The sequence below is a fragment of the Cajanus cajan genome, chromosome 7 (assembly GCF_000230855.2).
Source record: "Cajanus cajan strain Asha chromosome 7, NIPB_CcT2T_4, whole genome shotgun sequence".
Classification (NCBI taxonomy): Eukaryota; Viridiplantae; Streptophyta; class Magnoliopsida; order Fabales; family Fabaceae; genus Cajanus; species Cajanus cajan.
In genome coordinates this window covers 54,452,734-54,472,898 of record NC_138523.1, presented here as the reverse complement: position 1 = coordinate 54,472,898, position 20,165 = coordinate 54,452,734, and the positions used below count along the sequence as shown (strand labels likewise).

At 31.0% G+C, this 20,165-nt stretch overlaps 1 protein-coding gene across 3 annotated transcripts; it reads right to left on the bottom strand.

Moving 5' to 3' along the window:
* Window positions 1–5,031: 5,031 nt before the first annotated feature.
* On the bottom strand, window positions 5,032–13,973 carry LOC109792837 (protein argonaute 10). Of its 3 annotated transcripts, none has more exons than XM_020352296.3 (22): window positions 13,542–13,973; window positions 12,019–12,573; window positions 11,532–11,740; window positions 11,207–11,353; window positions 10,965–11,098; window positions 10,617–10,726; window positions 10,419–10,525; window positions 10,175–10,313; window positions 9,976–10,092; window positions 9,380–9,487; window positions 9,209–9,280; window positions 8,315–8,437; window positions 8,056–8,215; window positions 7,790–7,911; window positions 7,338–7,475; window positions 7,091–7,233; window positions 6,913–6,975; window positions 6,716–6,779; window positions 6,497–6,632; window positions 6,308–6,381; window positions 5,754–5,880; window positions 5,032–5,567 (listed from the first exon to the last, which is right to left on the bottom strand). In XM_020352296.3, the coding sequence occupies exons 2-22, from the start codon at window positions 12,451–12,453 to the stop codon at window positions 5,374–5,376; spliced, it is 2,922 nt and encodes a 973-aa protein (XP_020207885.1). In that variant the 5' UTR covers window positions 12,454–12,573; window positions 13,542–13,973; the 3' UTR covers window positions 5,032–5,373. The 3 variants fall into 3 exon arrangements, with proteins under 3 accessions (XP_020207885.1, XP_020207876.1, XP_029126474.1); XM_020352287.3 differs by having other exon boundaries at window positions 11,207–11,356; window positions 13,542–13,972; XM_029270641.2 differs by lacking the exon at window positions 13,542–13,973 and adding an exon at window positions 12,812–13,505 and having other exon boundaries at window positions 11,207–11,356.
* Between the last annotated feature and the right edge of the window lie 6,192 nt (window positions 13,974–20,165).

Below are 20,165 nucleotides of genomic sequence, written 5' to 3'. Positions count from 1 at the left end.
CTAATATGAAATAATCAATACGTTATATTGTTTCAGTTACAGTTTTGCAATTTTGAGCAAGTCTATGATTCCCTAAGTTTGCACATGAACTCATTGAGCATTCCATCTTGGTAATGAAAGAATGTTTTTGCCCCAGACACCTGGAAAAAGAAAGAAATAATAAAGAAAAATATGATAAATAATATAATGTGATAAAATTAATAAATAAATAAAAATGAATGAAGTTTTTGTACTGTTTATCAAAAAAATAAGAACTTATTTTCAAAAACTACATTTTTTCCTTGTGAATTGAAGGGGTAAACCACACCAATATAGATTAATTAAAAACTACACGAGTAAAAAGTTAAAGTTACATCAACTTTAATAATATATCCAAACAAAAAGAAATAAATTCTTATTTGTCAAATACACATATTTTCATTTAATGACAAATAAAAATTGGCTAACTCATCTACTACTTAATTGATTTGCTTCATTGAGCACGTAAGATCAATATATATCCCCATTAGTCATATTAAAAGAAGAGATACTTTATACCAACTTAAAGCACAGATGATGTATACCACATCCCTCTCCGAACAAGAGTACTGTATCTCTAAATTTATTTATTTTTTATAATTATATTATTTATATAAAATATCTATCAATATATTGATAGCTAATTTATATTCTAAGACATACCTTATAATTATTATTTAGAAAGACTTATTGAGTTAAAAATATATTTTTTTAGTATTTAATATCCTAAATCTAATTTATAACACTATTATTTTTTTTATCTATCTCTTTTTTCACCTAATTTCACTTATCATACTTGAATCTCTTTCTCTTTCTCTCCCTAAGTATTTCTTGTTATCCATTTTCAATTATCTAAGTAAATAAGATTAAAAATTTTGGTTAACTTATTTAATAATATTATATCTGTCCTAAATTCATTTTTTAAACAACTTATAACAACATTAATAAAACACTTAATTACTACCATCAACTACTTTATTGAATTATTGAGAGAAATTACTTTAATTAAGAATTTTTTTATTAAAAATAATTCTTATAGAAATAATGAAATAATACTTTTCGTTGAAGTTTTATAAAGAAGAAAGATAGAGCATTAAATAACATAGAAATTAAAAATGGTCCATGCAATTGAATATTTTCCATGCATGTTCAAAAAGTTGACAGTAGCCATGACGATGACGCACCAAAACATCCCGCAGACAGCCAGTAGAAAAAACCAACACCTAAAGCCTCCACTACATCTACAGCTACACCATTATTCATTATTATATGTACTTTCACTATATATAGCCATAATAATTATAACAACATCATCCTTAATTATCTCGGCACAAAACGCCATTAATCGATATTCATTCATTATTTAAAACAAAACTTGTAAGTGAATATGCATGTAATAAATCACCTCATGGATGGACGATTATGTGTCTGGTTTAAACTTAGGATGTGCTTGATTAACAACTTTATTAAATACTTATTTAATAAGTTTTTATCACTTAAAAGTTTATATGTATCATAAATTTGACTATAAAATTTGTTGAATTAAGTTAAAAAATAAATTATTTTGATAAGCTTACAAAATAAATTTATTGAGGTAAGAAAAAAAATCATAAATTTATTTTCATGAATTTAGACGAGTTTGTATAATCTGAAAACAAATTATTTATTTATATTATTTTTTTAATGTATTTCTGTTAATGATAAATTATATTGTAAAAACATTAACTAATCTATTATTAGCTTTTTTCTGATTTTGTTTGCAAAATTAATCAGGGCATCTTCAATGGAAGCAACTTATTTGAGTTGCTTCATGCATTGAAAAATAAAAAAAGTGGTCCCTAGTGTATCATGTCAGTATTAAGCAACTCAAACACAAATTTACTTCAATGGTAAGAAACTTTAAGAAATTCAACTTTTAGAATTTTTTTTCTAATCATTTATGAACCAAATTTAAATTTTTATTAAAAAGGATAATTGTGCTATAATGAAAGAAAATAAATTACGAGAAAAAATACACAATAAGTAGATATTAAAAATAAAATAAAGCAATAATAAATACATAAATATTATATGAAATTAATTTTCATCATTATTATTTCTGAAACGTTTCTAAATATGTTTAATAAAATCTGCTTAAAATCTTGTAAGGAACGATTGCTTGAAGAAACAACTCTCTCTTCTTCAAGCAACTCATGTTGCCACATCAGAGTTCTACAATGACAAGAAACCGAGACTTGAGTTACTTCATGGGACAAACAACTTCCATTGAAGTTGCTCTCAATTACCAAACAAGAGCAGTGACTCCCGTAAAAACTTGACATTGAAACATGCTTGTAAATAAAAAAGAAAAAATTAAAAAAAAAAAGAAAAAAAAGTGTGCATCTTTAATTGTAAAAATTTAAATTTTTTTACTTGTGAAAATTATTTAATATATAAATATTAAATTATATGATTTATTTAATCTTGAAAAGTTTTATGATTTTTTTTATCATTAAGTGTGCATCTTTTTTTATTTGATGTGAGCATTATTTAATATAGAAGTATTAAAATATATATAAAAAAAATTTGATTCTTTTCAAATTGAACTATTATTTTCTTTTGTTCAGTCACATATATTTTACAACTCATTGGATGATAGATTAATCCCATTTACGTAATGGCTGTCATCGATTCAAAAGGTTTTCTCACACACCAAAACCGAACACAAAATTTCATACTAAAATAGATATGTTGTCTTTTTTGTCTGAAAAATAATTGAAATGCAAGAATGTGGGCTGGTTGATATGGAGAGAGGGAAGTAGTTGTGGATCCCGATTATCTGAATTTGGGAAAATAAAGTTATGGTAACTTAATACATCTCAACCATTAAATGTATAAAAATAAATCAGATCGTGACACGTGTATAATATATATTTTAACTTAAATGTACACGTGTCACAATCTGATCATTTATTACAAATCTAACGGTTAAAATGTATTAAGTTACCCTAACTTTTCCTCCACAAAGTCAGGAAATCCATTTCCAGTAGTTGTATGTACCAATGGGCTTGCAATAACGTCGACATTTGCAGCCTTTGTCTCATCATCTCTGCTCTGTTGTCCAAAACAATATATGTCCGCATGTTTAATTTGTAGTGTACCTTTCAATGCAGCCCTTTCTATGCAACAAAAGAAAAAGAGAATGACAGTCAATATCGATCGTTATATCAATTTACATAATATTTGTTTACAATGTTATGTTATGTTTTTTCTAATTGGAATTTCTTTTTTAATAATCTACGTATTAAAGATAAACATTGGTTGATTGCTATTGAAGTCATGTATATTTTGGTCTGTCACATGTTCTTCCTCTTCATTCCTTGAACCTTCTACTCCTCTAGACCATCATACACTACCTCATCACTTTTGCCCTCCTTCACCACCCATTCAATCCCTACTTTGCCTTTCTCTCTATATGTTCATTCCCTTTAACTTTTTTTCTTCTTAAAATATGTTTGGATAAATTTTTCTTGAAACACTTCCAGAAGAAGATAATAGGCCCATTTATTTAAACTTTTAAAGAAGTGTTTTTAAACAAATAATTTTATATAAAAACAATTTTTTAAGAAGCATATAGAAATTACTTCTTTAAAAAGAATAGAAAATTACTTATTTTAAATAAAAAAAGTTTAAACAACCAGACTTGGTATAAAGAGAAATTAAAATAATTTTTTTGATAAATTAAAAATAAGATTTTAAAAAAAACTACAAAGTGACTTATACACAAATCAATTTTAAATTATGCAAAAACTTATTTCATGTTTTTTTTTTTTTTATCTTAAAAATGCTTTCCTCCAACGTACTCTTAGTTATCATCACATTCTTATGCAATTATAACTAGTAGAATTACGTGAAAGTGGTAACTTAAAAACCTATTTAAATTTTTTATCAAGTTAAAATCTTATTTAAATGAAAATATATTGTGGATTCTCTATACGTATGACTACTGATTGCAAATAATAGCTGAATTGATGATTTGGCTTAAATTGAAATTACCTTCCTTTTTTTTTTTTTTTTTCTGATTAGCTGCATACTTCATTTCCAATTCAATATATAACTGCACGCCTCTCTAGAAGGACCATATATTGTCTAATCGCAACAAACAATTGTTCTGCTCATCTCAGTTGAACAATTGTACATTAGTAAACAATTTATTTTTGGTATGCTTTCCCATTTTTTATTTAATACAACACTTTAATTTATCGGTAGGCTTTAATGAACTTTTCCTATCGCACAGGGACTTTCACACCAGCTCGGATTTCTGACATTTTAAGGATTATCACCAGCAGAATTTAAGTTTCCTATCACCCGAGTCAAACATTACTTCGTAGTTCGTACATTTAAACAATGTTAGACTTGTGTATTAGTATATCTATACAACGTATGATCCATAATTTTGCGACATACTTAGAAGTAATCTATCAAGAGTTGAGTAGAAAAATATCCATGTTATAAAGTTTCTCAATATAGACTTAATATCCTATACGTTATCGATGTAAAAAAAATTTATACTTATAATGTATAAGTGATTAACTCATATATATATATATATATATAATATGTTTAAGAAGCAAATATTATGTAAATACATTGCTTTTTGAATAAAATAAAAGCCATGCAACGGTTTGCAATTTAGTGCATCCCCTCTTGGCATGAGAAATATGATTTTTTAGATATTATATTCATATTCATTTAACAAAATTATTTAACTTCTCATACAACCCTCCTTTTTATGTACCTCTACATGACACCACTCTTCTTATTGCATGTTTTCTTCTTTTCTTCCTCTCTTATTGTAGACATTCTTATTGTTGTATATATTTATTGAATAATATAATTTATCGTTTTTTTTTCAGCAATATTTTTGGTTATTTATTCACATGGAGAGAAAGCAAATTAGCAATGAAACGTTACACTAACTTGTATCCCAATATTCTCTGGCTTAATGTATATATTTATTGTACATGATAATCATGAATGCTAACTTAATGTTTTGCAAATTAGACTAATTAGAAAAACTTCCCCTCCTTGCAAAGATGAAGTAGGAAATTTCTACTCTTCAACATTTGTAAAGGCCTTATGGCAAAATTTTCTACAATGATTGACAGAATATTTTTACAATGCCAAATTTGACAGCATCTATAAAACCTAATAATACTTGTAGGAATTCATTCTAAAACTAACTAAGCCTAAAGAACTGTAATCATGCATCTATCACGGGAAACCTAGCTGCTATGCATGAACCACAACTAATGTACAAAGTAATGTGAGGTGAACATTGAATTCCATGATCGTTTCACTTACCTACCTAGAAGTCTAACAGTAAAACATTACTCTCTTCACATTTTCTTTCAAGTCTGGCAATGGCTTGACACTATAATCTCCAGCTACACGTGTTCCTTTGGAACTATGACCATTACCATCACCATTAGAGCCATTCTCTTGCATATCTGGTTCCATATAGAACCGGGCTCGAAAGGCTGCTAAATGTGCATAATATGCTGGAGGAACTGCACAACAACAATTTCTACCCAATTAAGCTTTGAATTATCCAAGACAAATACAAAGGTTAAAGTTCAACGCTGTTGTAAAACTACTATAGCTGTTCAACTAGTCTTAAGGGTAAGGACAAGGGTCATAACATAACTGAGACCAAAAACTGAAAAAACTACATATGAATTGAAACACAGCCTCACCTACAGATACCGAGCGCGTACACCTGGCATATGTATAACACAGATTGTTTGTCAAAGACTGAATTCCATCTGCTGTGAAGTTGTTTTCATCCCACAAAACATGATAATGTGCCGGCCGACTGGTACCCTGAATGATAATAGAAACACAGGTTTAGTTTTTCCAATATATTAGTAAAGCTAATCTTGATTCTGAGTTTCACTCTGGGTTAATCTGTAATCCTCCTATGTTAAAAATAAATAAGTTCATATCTTAAGACATACTTGTGTGCTAGACATCAGAACCACACTAATGCAGGGGAGAGTCAGAAATCAGAATGCTAAATGCTAATAAAGATTGATATTTTCAAATCAGGGATATCAATTCTAGCTTTGTGGGGGAACTTTGAAAAATATTCCTAGAACAACACCAGGCAAATGATTTTGCATAATATCAAATAATAGACATGAGAAAAACCAACAAAAAACTTCTTATTGATAATACTTTGCTCATTCTCTCAAGTTTGAAAGTTATGGACCCTGGTATAGAAGGGAGAAAAATACAAACTATCTTCTACCTGGATGCCAGCATGACTGCAGAGATAAAAATCAAATTCTGTTGGATGGCAGATTTTGGAATCAACAACAGTCCCTGAAACACAATTTAAAACAAGAAAACTCCAATCCATTAGATAATCATTTTAAAAGCAAAGAATGATTCAGAAATACCTTTCTGTACATAATCTTTTCAGGAATGTGCAACATACCAGGCAATATATTCCCACTCCTATCTGTACTGCTTCTGTCCCTGTAGTTGTTTGCGAATAACCGGGTATGGTGTCTTTTTTGCACAACTATGAAAGTTACAGGAGGCTGGTAGTTTGGTTCTAAGGAAGCACATGCCTAAACAGATACCACTTCTCAGAACATATCTTAGATGTAAAAAGAATACAAGTGTATGATGAGAAAAAGTAAACGATCCTGACCTTTCGAATCGCATCCAACTCATAGAGTAAAACTTGGTAAAATTGTCCTTCACTTACACCATCCCTGTTCAAATTTCAATGTTAATACACAGGTAACCAATATTTCCATCAAACTATAATGTTTCAGAAAGCCATGCTCCTAGGTAAGCACGCATACATGCATCATAGAACTTTCATCATAAATTAAACATAATGACCTGTAAAATATAATCCGCAGAGGCTTTTGTCCTGTTGCCTTTCTAAAGGAAACCAGTAAATCTCTGCACAAAAAAGGACACATGAAAATGATAAACTAAGATATAATTTAATTGAATCCCATCACACTACCTAGAACAATGTTCAGAATTAACATAGTAAAATTGATATTATTAGTACCGGATCATGCCACCACTGACTGTGCCACGAACAGGGTCATGCCATGTTTTGTACAAATCCTGTATAAGTTCCTGTCTGTGAGCTTGGGCGCACACTAAACCAGCATATTTTGTCACTTCAGGCCAGTCCTGGGATGCTACTACCTATAGATTATGCAACCATTATCAATTGCCAAAACCCTCAATGACTATTAAGATGCTATAAAACAAATTTTAGATAAATGAAGATAAATAAATTAGATAAATACAGCTGCTATTGAGGGGCTTGAGTCTTCTCCATTTTCAGGGTGGGTTACATCTGCTCCGAAAATTATGGTTGGTATGTCACTAACCAATGGTATTCTGCAGCTTACAGCATCAAGAAGTACAGTGTTTCTACCTCCCATCTGCATCAAGAGGAGGGTGAGTGACCACTAGTTAATTATTTAAAGCATTTATGAGAAGAGTGATTTTTACATTGGCTAAAGATAAAATAACATAAATGCATCATAATTTCTACACCATGGGTTGGGGTTTTAAGCCGTGTCTTTGGCTAACAATTTCTAACTAGTGTCCATGTATTTATTAAAAAAAAATTGAGGTTATGCATGCAATAACGAAGAAAAACGTGGACAGGGATTTGCCTAATAATTAACAGAAATTGAAAATTAGACTCTAAAGTTCAAACAATGGTTTAATCAGGAATATGCAGTAAACAAACCTTTACATTGATCTTCAGAGACACATTAGCCAAGTACTGTTTAGTGATTTTGAAGACATGCTTTGTCAGACAGCATTGTGAGATTAAGCCAAGGTCAGTTTCACAAATACGCTTGAGATCACCTGAAAACAGAAGATATTTAAATGAAACTTCTGCATTTTAACTCAAAACATACCCTTTTTTGTTCTGTCAACTCAAGCAAGTAGGAATCAGTGATTGTACCATACCACAATCTTGTAAAGTTACTATCAACTCATGTGGCTTACCATAGAGAGATCCATTATTGTCTGGCAATATTGCTAACAAAAGCTCCAACTCCTTTCCTTTAGTTTTGCTCGCTGAAACATGGTAAACATGTTTCAAAGCTTTTCCCACCTGTTCAGGCTTGGCATTGTATATGGGGATAACAGGCTCTGGGTTAAATTCCTACAAGAAAAGACATGTTACTAAATACCATAAAAAAAAATAAAAAAAAATTACACTTCAAACATGGACAAAACAATAATAAAACAGACTGAGGATTACCATGCCAGATACTTGACACATTTGAGAAAGCTCATTACAAAAAGTGCGAGCAACACTATCTTGCACACTCCGTGAAAAATTTATGCATGCCCACCGGCTAACAGTCATTCCATTAATCATTTTCTGTCATTCAAGATTTAGGAGACAGATATCAATACTGTGAACCATCACAAAATTTTTAGGCCTAAAAAGCACGTATTGGAATATAAATAAAGTCTCACATCGATAAAATGAAAGATAAAATAAGAGTTTATAAAGTTAATACATTCTATTGATAAGAGAATCCTTTAAAAACAAGATATAAATACCTCTCTTATATAAATATATTACTCTCAGACAAATATCATAACATAATCCAAACAACAAGAATAGCAGCCTTGGAATTTCATGATTTCAATTAAATTGGACCAAAGTAAAAAATTATAAAAAAAATTATAAAATAAAAAAAAACAGCTTTATAAAGGGTTTTAATAATAGGATTATTTACTTCCTTTTTGTGTGTTAAGAATATGAATAGTAACTTTAAAATAGATTAACTATGCTTAAGCAATATCAACATAACAAAATTTTGTCCCTAAAATTATATTAAGGATCTATTTGAGTAAACTTATCCAAAAGTACTTCTAAAAGAGAAAAATAGGGGGGGAAATGAAATAAACTTCTCCACCAGGTATTTGTAGAAGATATTTCCTATTAATTTCTTCAAAATCTTATTTTTAACTTATGTATAAACTAGTTTTAGTTTATGGAGAAGGTTATTTATTTTCTTTCATATTTATGACTCCTATAATTGTTTCTAGATAAGTTTATTCAAACAAGCCCTAAAGAGAATTGGCCAACAACAGCTATACTACATAACAACTTGGGAGCAGATAAATGTAATATATACATTACCTTGTTCATCATATTCCACTGACCAACTTGGGGTAAACAGTTCTTTTCTTTCCCACTTTCGTGATATTTAAGCTGCAGTCAGAAGTACTTGAAATCAGTGAATGACAAGGAAAGGTAAACTAAATTTTCTGTATATGAAAAATCAGATCTTTAGAAGGAGAAGCACATTACCCAAGGGGCAGGAAGAATTCGTGCTTCAACGGAAGCTAGCTTTTCACTGATTTTAATTCCAAATTCCTTTGCATAAGGATCTTGATCATAAGCATTATGCTGAATGGTCTGCTTGTATGACCCGCACAACCACCACATAAAAATAAAATTAAATAAACGAATCATTACTATGAAAGACCAACAGTATCATGTAGTTGAGAATCTCTCTCTCTCTCTCTCTCTCTAAACATCATAGACTCTTGAATTCACTTTTCCTTCATTTTAATCCAAGGTTTCATTTGTCACATAAAACCTCCGTAAGTTTCAAATCTTTATCTAAATATTCCAATAACTACATTGTCATACACGTGATGAGTAAAAGTGTAAAACACAAGTTTGGTAAGTACTTTTGCAACAAATCATGAAAACTGTATTAACTTTAAGGCCCCTTCATTTTCTAATTGTTCTACAATGAGATATAAGTATAATCTTTTTTTTTAAAAAAAAAAAAAAAAAAGGAGCGACGGGTGGGAAGTGGCCATATTTTTTTTTTCCGTGAAGGTTTAACATTTAAATAAAAGGCTTGGTTGTTGTAGTGAAGGTTCAAAATTAAATACCCGTAAAATGTCATTTTCCCGATCGCGAGGTCTCTGGCAAGTAACTTTTAACAGAGCAGTAATTTGCTTCTCATTCAATCTTTTTGTATAACGTTGCCCCTCAACAATTTTGCATGCCTGCAGAAACAAAAGCAAATAACATTAAACAAAAACATTATGAGAATGTTGAACTATTTCAATTGCCAGGAACTTTCCCTACCTCCATAGGTAAATAGTTGGCCTTCTTTTGGTTTCCTACTTGAAGGCAAGGAAGGTGAGTGTATTGAATAGTGAAACCATACATCTCTTGGAAGTATTCAACCACTGATTTCATAGTTGAGTTCTCATCAACAGGAAACCTAAAGAAATGCATATTTATTATTTAGTGAGCTAATGGAAAAAGTTAAATCACTATAACTTCAAAGATTGTTTGTAGGAAGAGATCCGAAAGACAAAAAACCTACACAAGTTCTCTTGTTGGTTGAGAAGTCAACCCCGAAACACGATATTTTCTTCTCACACTTCCTCTGTGGGTCACTTCAACTTTAACTCCTCTAAGGGCTTTCTTAATCTGTTAGACATCAAAAAGTAGCTATATACATTGAGCGATATTGACAACATAACAGATGAACTTAGCTAGCTCTGTCCATATTACTAAGTACCTTAATGCGATCTGCATCTGACAATGGTCTTGAAAGCACATCTTTTCCTAATAGCTGCCCAACAAATTCCACTACTGGAAGAGGCTCAATAAATGCAGCAGATGCCATATCTATGAAATGCAAGGACAGAATGAAGAGAAATGAAAATTACTTGGTTAGAGAAAATAATTTTTGTTTTCATTTTCAACTTTAACTTTTAATTACAAAAATGTCACCTTATTTTCATTTTGTTTTCTATTTGAAAGATTCGTACAACAAAAAAATGTTGCTTTCCTATTTCCTATACAAATCTTTGAAAATCAAAAACAATTTCTCAAACTAAACAAGCCTTCAATATAAATAATATACCAATATTGAGGGACAGGCCCATTTGTGTAGGCCTTATGCTCTGGTAAAATCCACACCATGACTGTAATCCCTCTCCAAGCCGTTGTGGTGTTCTAATATCATGTGAAAAGAAGGACCTTCCAATGGGGCAATACCTTTAGAAAATGCAGCCTTGGTAAGATAAACAAGAACTTAAGCTTCACACTTTCATTAAATTTTTCATTTCTTGAATTTACAAAGTTTAAATCCCCTTGACATACTACCTCTTAGTTGACAGCTCTCTTAGTACTATGTCAAGAATTTGAAGTGCCTCTTGTGGTGCATCAGCACGCTTACCAGCTAGAAACTGGCCCAGGTGATGCAAGTTTGCCCGAGCAACAAACTTGATCACTACCCTGTACTCTCGTTCCCTTCTAAAATTTGACCAAAAGTGTCAGTTGAAATTGAACTTACTCGAGCACATAAAAAACTGTTCATTTTTATCTGGTTACAGTACAAAGGGGGAGTTTGTGTGTCTGTGTGTGAGTTGATACGGGACAGAGAAGAAGAGAAAAACATTAAAAGTGACTATAGGCAATAAATCCCTACTTGGGGCCATTAACTCCATCCTCTTCATCTACAAGCTTAATTTTAAATTCTCTCCAAGCAAAGGGAAGCTGCCCTGCTGTGTACAGACTTTTTCTGCCATCATATGCTGGAAGTCTCATCCCCAAGTCAGATTCTTTATACAGCCTCACAAGTTCTGCTATGATGGACCTGTTTACTGTTCTAGAAGACACTTCTGGGGTAATAGTAACCTTCAAAATAAAGCAATGCATAATGGCATTAAATTAAAGCAAAAGCTATAATAATAATAGGGAACAAAAGGCTCAAGCCAAATTTAAAAGTCTCATTGATGGCACTACAAGAAAAGGACTGCAAAAGCAGGAGTCCTATAAGAGGAAAATCACAGGATGAACTTAAATGCATGCTGCCATAGAGGGCCCAATAGTTGTGCACTCAGAAGATCCAGTTTAATTGCCTTATCAGTGTAGTGATAGATATACGTATACCAAAGAAAGGATCTTAATCTTACATCATATTGGTTCAAGTCCTTGTCTGGTAACTCTGCAAAGAAGTGGTTAGCCTTCACAATGCATTTTGTCCCAACTTGTCCATACCCAGGTCTACGAGCAAAGTTCAAGGACTTGCTTGAAGTGGGAAAACCAGTATCAGTGATGCAACCATTTTCAACATTCCCATTTGCCCTACTTGTTAGTGGCGCAGTACATGGCCTGCAACTAGGCCTCATCATAACATCTCCTTGATCAGGTTTTCTGCCACCTCTCCCCCTTCTTCTTCCCTTGTTCTTTGCGTGAGACAAAGTTTGGTTATGGTTTTCTTGGGGTGGTGGATCTTTGCCGTTTTGAGCAGCTTTCGTTGTCTTCTTGGCCGGATTCATAGGATTCTGCAAATGGGGTTTGATCACAAGGTGTTGCTCGGAACTATCTTTCATCTGCCTCACAGGCATGTTGCCTTTGTAGATGAGTATTTATGTGTACAAACAACAACAGTACAACACACTTGTCAAAGATGACAAGCTGCACAGCAAAAACCAATTTCACACTCTTCTACCTTTTGCTTGTTATATCTGCCAAACAGTACCAATTGCTTCAGCTAAGAATGCATATACAAAGATGGAAAATGCAATTATGTTGGTTCAATTAGTGTTAATTACTGTGCACTAATGAGAATGATTAATGGATTGATTTGATGTATGAAGTCAGCAAAAGAAAATTAGGAAGGGTGAAACTGAAACTGGCATTGTATTGTATTGCAATACAAGCATTACCATTCTATTGCAAAATAGAAAAATCCAATATTTTCACCTTTGTTTCAGCGAGTAAATCCAAAAGTGGTTATGGTGGTAGTATAGAAGTCCATAGAGCAAAATAAAGCAAACAAAAGTAAATTTTGACAACATCTTCTGCCTTCTGCTTAAAGTTGAAAAGGCATAAAACAAGGAAATCTCAGTTCAAATTTGCAGCACAAAACATTAACTGTGCAACACGAGGTATCACAGCAAAAGACAAAAAAAAAAATCAAATCAAAAGATAAAAAAACACACGAATGTCCGGTGAGGAAGCCAATGAGTTTGAGCAAGGAAGAGAAGAATTAATGATAAAATTTGATTAGACATACGAGAAACTCAGAAAATGGAAATAGCCAGAAGACAAAACCAGTTCCCACAGGCGTCTCAAAAACTGAAAATTACCAAGACGACGAACATATACAGCTACATAGCCACACTTTTAAAAAAGACAACAGAACAATGTATGGATTGTGTAGACAAATTTGAAAGCTTCACTAAACAGGACTACCATGAAATTGAGAAAAGGAAAAGAACCAAGCAGAAGAAAACAAAATTACTGTGTCAAAGATTTTCACTAAGAAAAGAGAGAGAGAATGCTGTTAACGCTTTAGAGCAATATGTTTTCCATTAAATGCCTTGAAGTTAAAGAAAGTCGAAACAAAAGTGAAACCCCGGCAAGCAACAAGTGACAATGAGCATGAGAATGAAGAAAGAAAGGGGAGAAAAAGAGGAAAACTTGAACTCACCCTCTTTGAAAAGGAGGGCATGGGTAGTAAGTTAGACGTGAAAGAGAGGTAGAAATAGTAGAAGGGTATGTTGGTGGAAGCAGAAGATTGAGAATTTCGAAGAGGATGAAGAAAGGAAAGGAAAGGGAAGGTGCTGGGTTGATGATGATTATGATGATCTTATACATACACGCATGCAAAGCGCTTTTGGTTCTTTCTTTATCACGTGTAAAAGCCTTTCCTTTCCCTGCCTCTTTGCTTTTACTTCTCTCTCTCTCACCTATCTGTTTCCGCAGCCTCGGGGAATTACCATGCCATGCCCATGTATCTTAATCATCCCTTAAACATGGATTTATGATATTATAATTTCTGATTCTCGATTGAAGATGTCATTAAAAAATCATATACGTGTAAAGAGGGAGAGGGAGAGAGAGAGAGAGAGAGGAACATGTATATGGAGGGCAATGAATGAGTCCAAAAGGGCAACTGAGGATTATAAAAGCAATGATACAAAGAAGAAGAATAATTTGAAGTTGCAGTGCTCTCTTGCAGGGTGGCTTCTTATAATTATAATTTTTGTGTGTCAAAATATTGGTGTTGTTGTGAATGTATTTTTGTCTCCTCCCTATGTAGTTGTCCCAGCACAAAACTCATTCACTTTGTAACGGTACATTGAATGGCTTAGGTGTTTGGGGTTGGGGCCCACATGTGTTGTGTGTTGTGGGGTTGGTCTGATTCGGTACTTGAAGGTCTAGCACATTTTGTTGTTGACTAGGAGGGGGCCCAAGAGATCTACACTGATGATGACTTTGGTTTGAGATAATGTCATGATGTTGGGTAGAGGTAATGATGATATGAGATGATGTTTATGTTTAGGACTGAGAAGCCAAATAGGTTTCATCAAAACTCACTCCATTATAAATTGGAAATTTGGTCTATTTATCATTGCCTTTTGACTTCTTGTCCCGTGAGATACTATACCACTACACCACGCTAGTACCATGTTTCGATTATACGTCAATAGTAATACAAAAGCAATTCATTTTTTCATGGTAAAAACCAAGTGCTAATAGTCTGATACATAGTTGCTATAGATTTATCATGTTTTTTACATGGTATTTTTCTCCTTCCACAGTTTCACTGTGTATCCAAACATTCACTGGGAGCCAGGAGGGTTAAGTATGCAACTTTGCATCTCAATTATAAAGGCATTTCAAATGGCTCCGTCAGACAATTTGAATCTGCCTGGACTCTAAAAGGTGACCTACAAGTAAAATCCTTTAATTTGACTCAATCCAACATGTCAATAGGTCAAATCAACTCACGAAATTTTAGGTTCAAAATTTATTGGATTTATTTGGTTCAATATTTTTAATTTTTTAAAAAATTTAAATATAAAAAGAATAAAATTAATTTGATTTGATCTAATTGGCTAATCCGAATTATAAAATAAACAAACCATAAATAATTCAACCCGAGTCAAATTAACCACTTACATACTCTAGTGTAAGTCGAGCTAACGTATTTCACAATTGTACTTAACCTCACTGATAAAATGTCTGTAGGACAAATTGAAATAGATTTATTTGTATATTTATATTATCTATAATTTTTTATAGTTTTTTACTTAACTAAATTTGACTTCATTAAATTTTAAAATTGTATAAGACACACATAAATTAACGCATATTGTTAACATAACATATTTTAAGATAAATTATATAAATATAAATAATTATGTTAGCCAAAAATTATTTATTAAACCAATAAGTTGTTTTATTAGTATATAATTGTTTAAAATTTGTATTTTAAAAGGATATATGACTTTTAACAAGGTTAAGACGGGTCAAAATATAATATAAACTCATTTTTAAAATGGATTTTTTTCTAATTTTTTAAATTAATTTGAACCAATCAAAAATCTTTATCAAATGAGTTAAATGAGTGGAATATAATGAGTCATAACATAAACACCTCTAACGATTAAACTCTACATACTTTTGTTGAAATTTTATATTTCATAATCTAATTACAGGTTTTATATATATATATATATGTGTGTGTGAATTCAATTCAATTTATGTAATTTACTTTGTTGAGTCTATAGACTACTTAAAAAAAATTGATATAAATTTAATGAGTAGATATTAGTATTGGCCCATTAAGATATAGAAATATAAATCTTCAAAGATATATGATTCTAGTTTTTAGTATCCTAAATCACAGATTATTTATATTCTCATATAGAAAGGGAACTATTGTATTGAGAAATAAGGAAATTTAGTTAACTAAGAATCATAAGCAATAGAGAACAAATATTAATAACTGAAAATCATAATTTTATTTGAAATAAATCTTATGGATATTTTTTTTACAAGAAATAAATCTTATTGATAAGATAGGATCCATATTCAAATAGAGGAAAGAAAATGCAAAAATAAATGTACATCTCAATCAAACTTGCTAATATTAACTCTAAATATCTTTAAATATTTTTAGATTTAGTGTTTATTAAAATTTATTTAGAGCTTGTTTATTTTGAGTTTTATTTTTATTTGATTCACTCAAGTAAAATTATATTCTCATTTTGTCCACTCTATATTTTCTTGATTAGACTTTGCGCTAATCTAATCCAATTATTTCGTGTGGGTTGTCACTTAATTATATAAGATGGTATTTTGATTCATATTACTCCTTATTCATAACATCTCAATTATGTCAACTAAGTATCGTTGTCTATACACTTAATTTGAAGTCCAATTGATTAAAAATCATCTTAAATAATTGAGAATTCACATCATTTAAAGCAATTATAGAATTTGATCAAAGTGAACAATTCCATTTGAAATATAATATTGTTTGTAAGATAAAATTGCATTAGATCTTTTAAGATAAAAAGATCATTAAAAGTAGATACAACTTTTCTATAATAAATAAAAAAATAAATAATAAATCCTTTTTATAGATATGTTATAATAAAGTACGCCAAATTACTTAAAATTTAAACAAGGTTAACATAATTTTGACTCAATTAACTTGTAGATGAAACCCAATAATGAATTTCAATCATGGTTAACATGATTTCAACTCTATTGACTTACAAATTAAATCCAATAATGAATTTTAATTCAACTCTATTTTATGCTAAATGTCTTTTTTTTTTAAGATAAAGCTAATGATGATGTATTTATTACACAATGGACTATTCATTACATAATTATATCCCTTTTATAATAAATAATATCCAAATTTTTTATTTTACCAAAATCATCCACCGTTATTTTAAAAACGATATCGATTGATAATTGATACTTAATTTTATATTGTAATATTAATTTTTTGAATAACTGTTTTTAAATCAATAAATAACTTTAGCAGATAAAGTATTAAAAAAAATTATAACTGTTTGTTAAAATTTCATAATTTTTCATACATTGACATATATGTAATTATAATATATATTATCCTTTATTTTATCCCCAAGCCAAACCACTTTTCACTTTAAGACATGATGATAGTCATAATTTTTCACATGTATACCCTAATTATCATAAATGTTACAAAATACCAAAAGATTAGAGAGAGAGAAACAAAATTTTCAGACCTAAAGACTAATGGCGTGTTTGGAATGAAGGGAAGAAATTAAGTAAAGAAGAGAGGGAAAGAGATGAAATTTAAATTGAAGGAACGGTGAAAGAAGGAAAAAAAAATTAAATTTCATATCTTTATAAAATCAATTTTTCTCTTCATTTTCTCTTCGATCAAATAAATAAAATAAGCCATTATATGTGTTTTCTTTCTTCTTTATTTTCTTTTCATCCAACCAAACATAACATAATTGATACAAGAAATATTGTATGTTTGAGCCCGAGCATTTTCGAACATTGTTGGCGCAGTGAAGCCAACACCAATATTGCAGGGAACACTCACTACATTCCCACACAATCCAGCCTGAAGAAGAAGAAGGTCAAGAAATTGAATCTAAACAGAAACTGGAAGAATTTTATCAGAAGAGTCTGAGGACCATATGATACATAGTAGTCCTAATAAGCCAACACAACCGGGGTCTTTTTTAGATAATTTTGGTTTGGATGTTGCATGCTCACAATGTTCCATGACACATTTAATGCACTAAATCATTCAGGAGAGAGACAGGGACAGTGAGTCATTGAGATTTGTTTTTGTAAGGAAGCATGGGCATGTTTTGTTGGGGCACGTTGACACATGGATAATATTTTCATCACATAAAAAGTATATGTAGTGGATTAAGGACAAAGGTGAGGATGATGGGCAAGGGTGGTTCCTTTTTTGGGCTTTGGGATTTGTTTTTGTCACATTGGACTAAAATAATGTGGGTGTGTTTCACTTGTGCTCGTGCTTGTGGACAAGGAAGGGGCATGTTTGAGATTGATGATGCTTGCTAGTGCTGTAGTCGAGAGTTCCCAAGCAAACCAAAGAAGGGGAAGTGCGTGTGGTGGGCCCAATTTTCCACACATAACATAACACATCCCAATATTGCACATTTTGCACTGTTGCATTGCATCTAATGATTCTCCTCCACCCATTTCAATGCTTTGCCTTCCCTTCTTCTCATATGTAGAAAAGGAAATAGCTGATCATGAATCAACTAATACCACATTATTTCAATTTAATCCATGATATTTAGTTCCAATTCTAAATATAAACATGTGTTAAATATTTAAAAAGATAATTTTATCATTTATATTAATTCTATATGACTTGAATAGGATTGTCTAATAATGAATAATCCATAAAAATAAAATAAAAATTAGTGGTGTGTGTACATTCATTCACGGATGAAGCAACCTATACAGTCATGAACTTTGATATAAAGAATTAACCAAGGTAATCTATATATGAGCTTTCAATTTTTAACATTTTCCCCATCACGTGAAAGGCATACCAACACATCGCCCTTCTCGGCAAAGCACTACTCATTTATCCCTCATAAAGTGACAAGTCATTGTAAATCGTTTGGTATGCTAAAAGGTGGTTACCAAGTTAAAGGCATCATTTAGTTGGAAATGTCATGGTACAAAGCTTTATTCAATAATGTCACATTGATATGATATCCGTATAAAAAATTAAAAAAAGAAAGTTACAATACGATACATTGCATGTGTTCTCGTCCTTGCAATGAACATAAACTTTAAAGCAAACATGATTTAAGACCCAAAGCATACACACGAGTTGATCCCCCTTTTTAATGTGCCAAAATGATGGAAAGTAAAAATACACCATTGACCATCCTATATATACAATAAAGTCCCTTGTATCTCTTTCTTCTGTAGGATGAAAAATAATTGTGGAATATAACTAGAATAATTCATGTGTATGCTACAAAGGCCCAAGGACTGGATGGGAATATAAAAATATGGAGTGCCTACTTTACTTCATGGGCATTATTATTGGCCTGTTGTTGGAACAGATGCGACAAAAACTATCTTGGTTTTTTGAAGTGGTACTTGTTTCCTTTTGAGATTGATTATTATTATCCGCATATTGTGTTGCTTTCTGAAGGTTAAATTGCATAAAATATCAAGTAATCAATTCTGACCTATCTATCTCTGTGGCATAACATAACTTATGTATAAATATAACATTAGGTCGCAAATTAATATTAACTGAGGCAGAGTCACCAAGCTAGAAAAAGGTGGGAAATAATGTTTAAAGAAAGAGATGAATTAGAGACAAGTATGAAAGCGGGAAGTGATATACACGTGAGGGAAGGATTATGGTTAAAAGAATAAAAAACACAAATATAATGTTAATGAAATCTTCCCAATATGATGAAGCAAGGTTGCCATCAATATTATAGTCCCTAAAACCACATATGCGCAGCATTTATGTCCTTCTGTCCCTTTTAAGGATCTTTTAACTAGTATTAAATTGTTAACGAGGAATGTATATAAAAAGATCATTAATTATTCTAATGTGAATGTCAATAGATCTGTGTTTCTCAATGCACGCCTGCAATTTCATTCATGATGGGTGTGTGTGGATAATTGTTTCTGCTAATTCTAACCTTTCTGCCTACACATGTAGTTGGGATAATAATTGCAATAACAAACAGTTTGTGACCTTTTGCCATTAAAATATACAAACACTTGTAACATTTCCAATAGTGTATGTAAATCCATCAAGGTATGCAAATGCAACGAATATTCTCATGCCAAATTTGCAAACGAAGGTAATAAAAGAGGAGGAGGGAATTAAAACAAAGACATAGAGAACTAAAAACACACTCATGCTTCGGGAAAGAAGTAGCTATAGGAGATTTCTTTTATGACATATTTAATATGCACAAAATAATGTTAAATTTTAACATCGCTTTATCTTATTTTTAAATTTTACCTGCCTTTTTTATATTAAAAAATAGGTAGAACTTATTTAATATTTATGTGCTTAACCAAAAATAAAGTGAAGTAATGACACTTAGTATTTTTTATACCATATTAACATTTTTAAATATTTGAAATTGTTGTGACTCTTGTTTTTAATAAAATGTTAATTGTCAAATTGACATCTCAAATATTGTTTATCTATTTTAAAATAAACATTAAAAATTAAAATAATAATTTTATATTTTATAGAAAATTAAACTATGAATATTATTTATTTATC

Bases quoted from the DNA above. Each gene is read 5' to 3' on its own strand.
- LOC109792837 (XM_020352287.3), bottom strand. From the start codon at position 12,453: ATGCCTGTGAGGCAGATGAAAGATAGTTCCGAGCAACACCTTGTGATC. The intron at 9,281-9,379 runs GTAATGTGCTTC...TTCTGACTGCAG, and splicing joins GAATTCTTCCTGCCCCTTGG to CTTAAATATCACGAAAGTGG. The intron at 6,976-7,090 runs GTACTAATAATA...TTTTTTGTGCAG, and splicing joins GTCAGTGGTGGCATGATCCG to AGATTTACTGGTTTCCTTTA.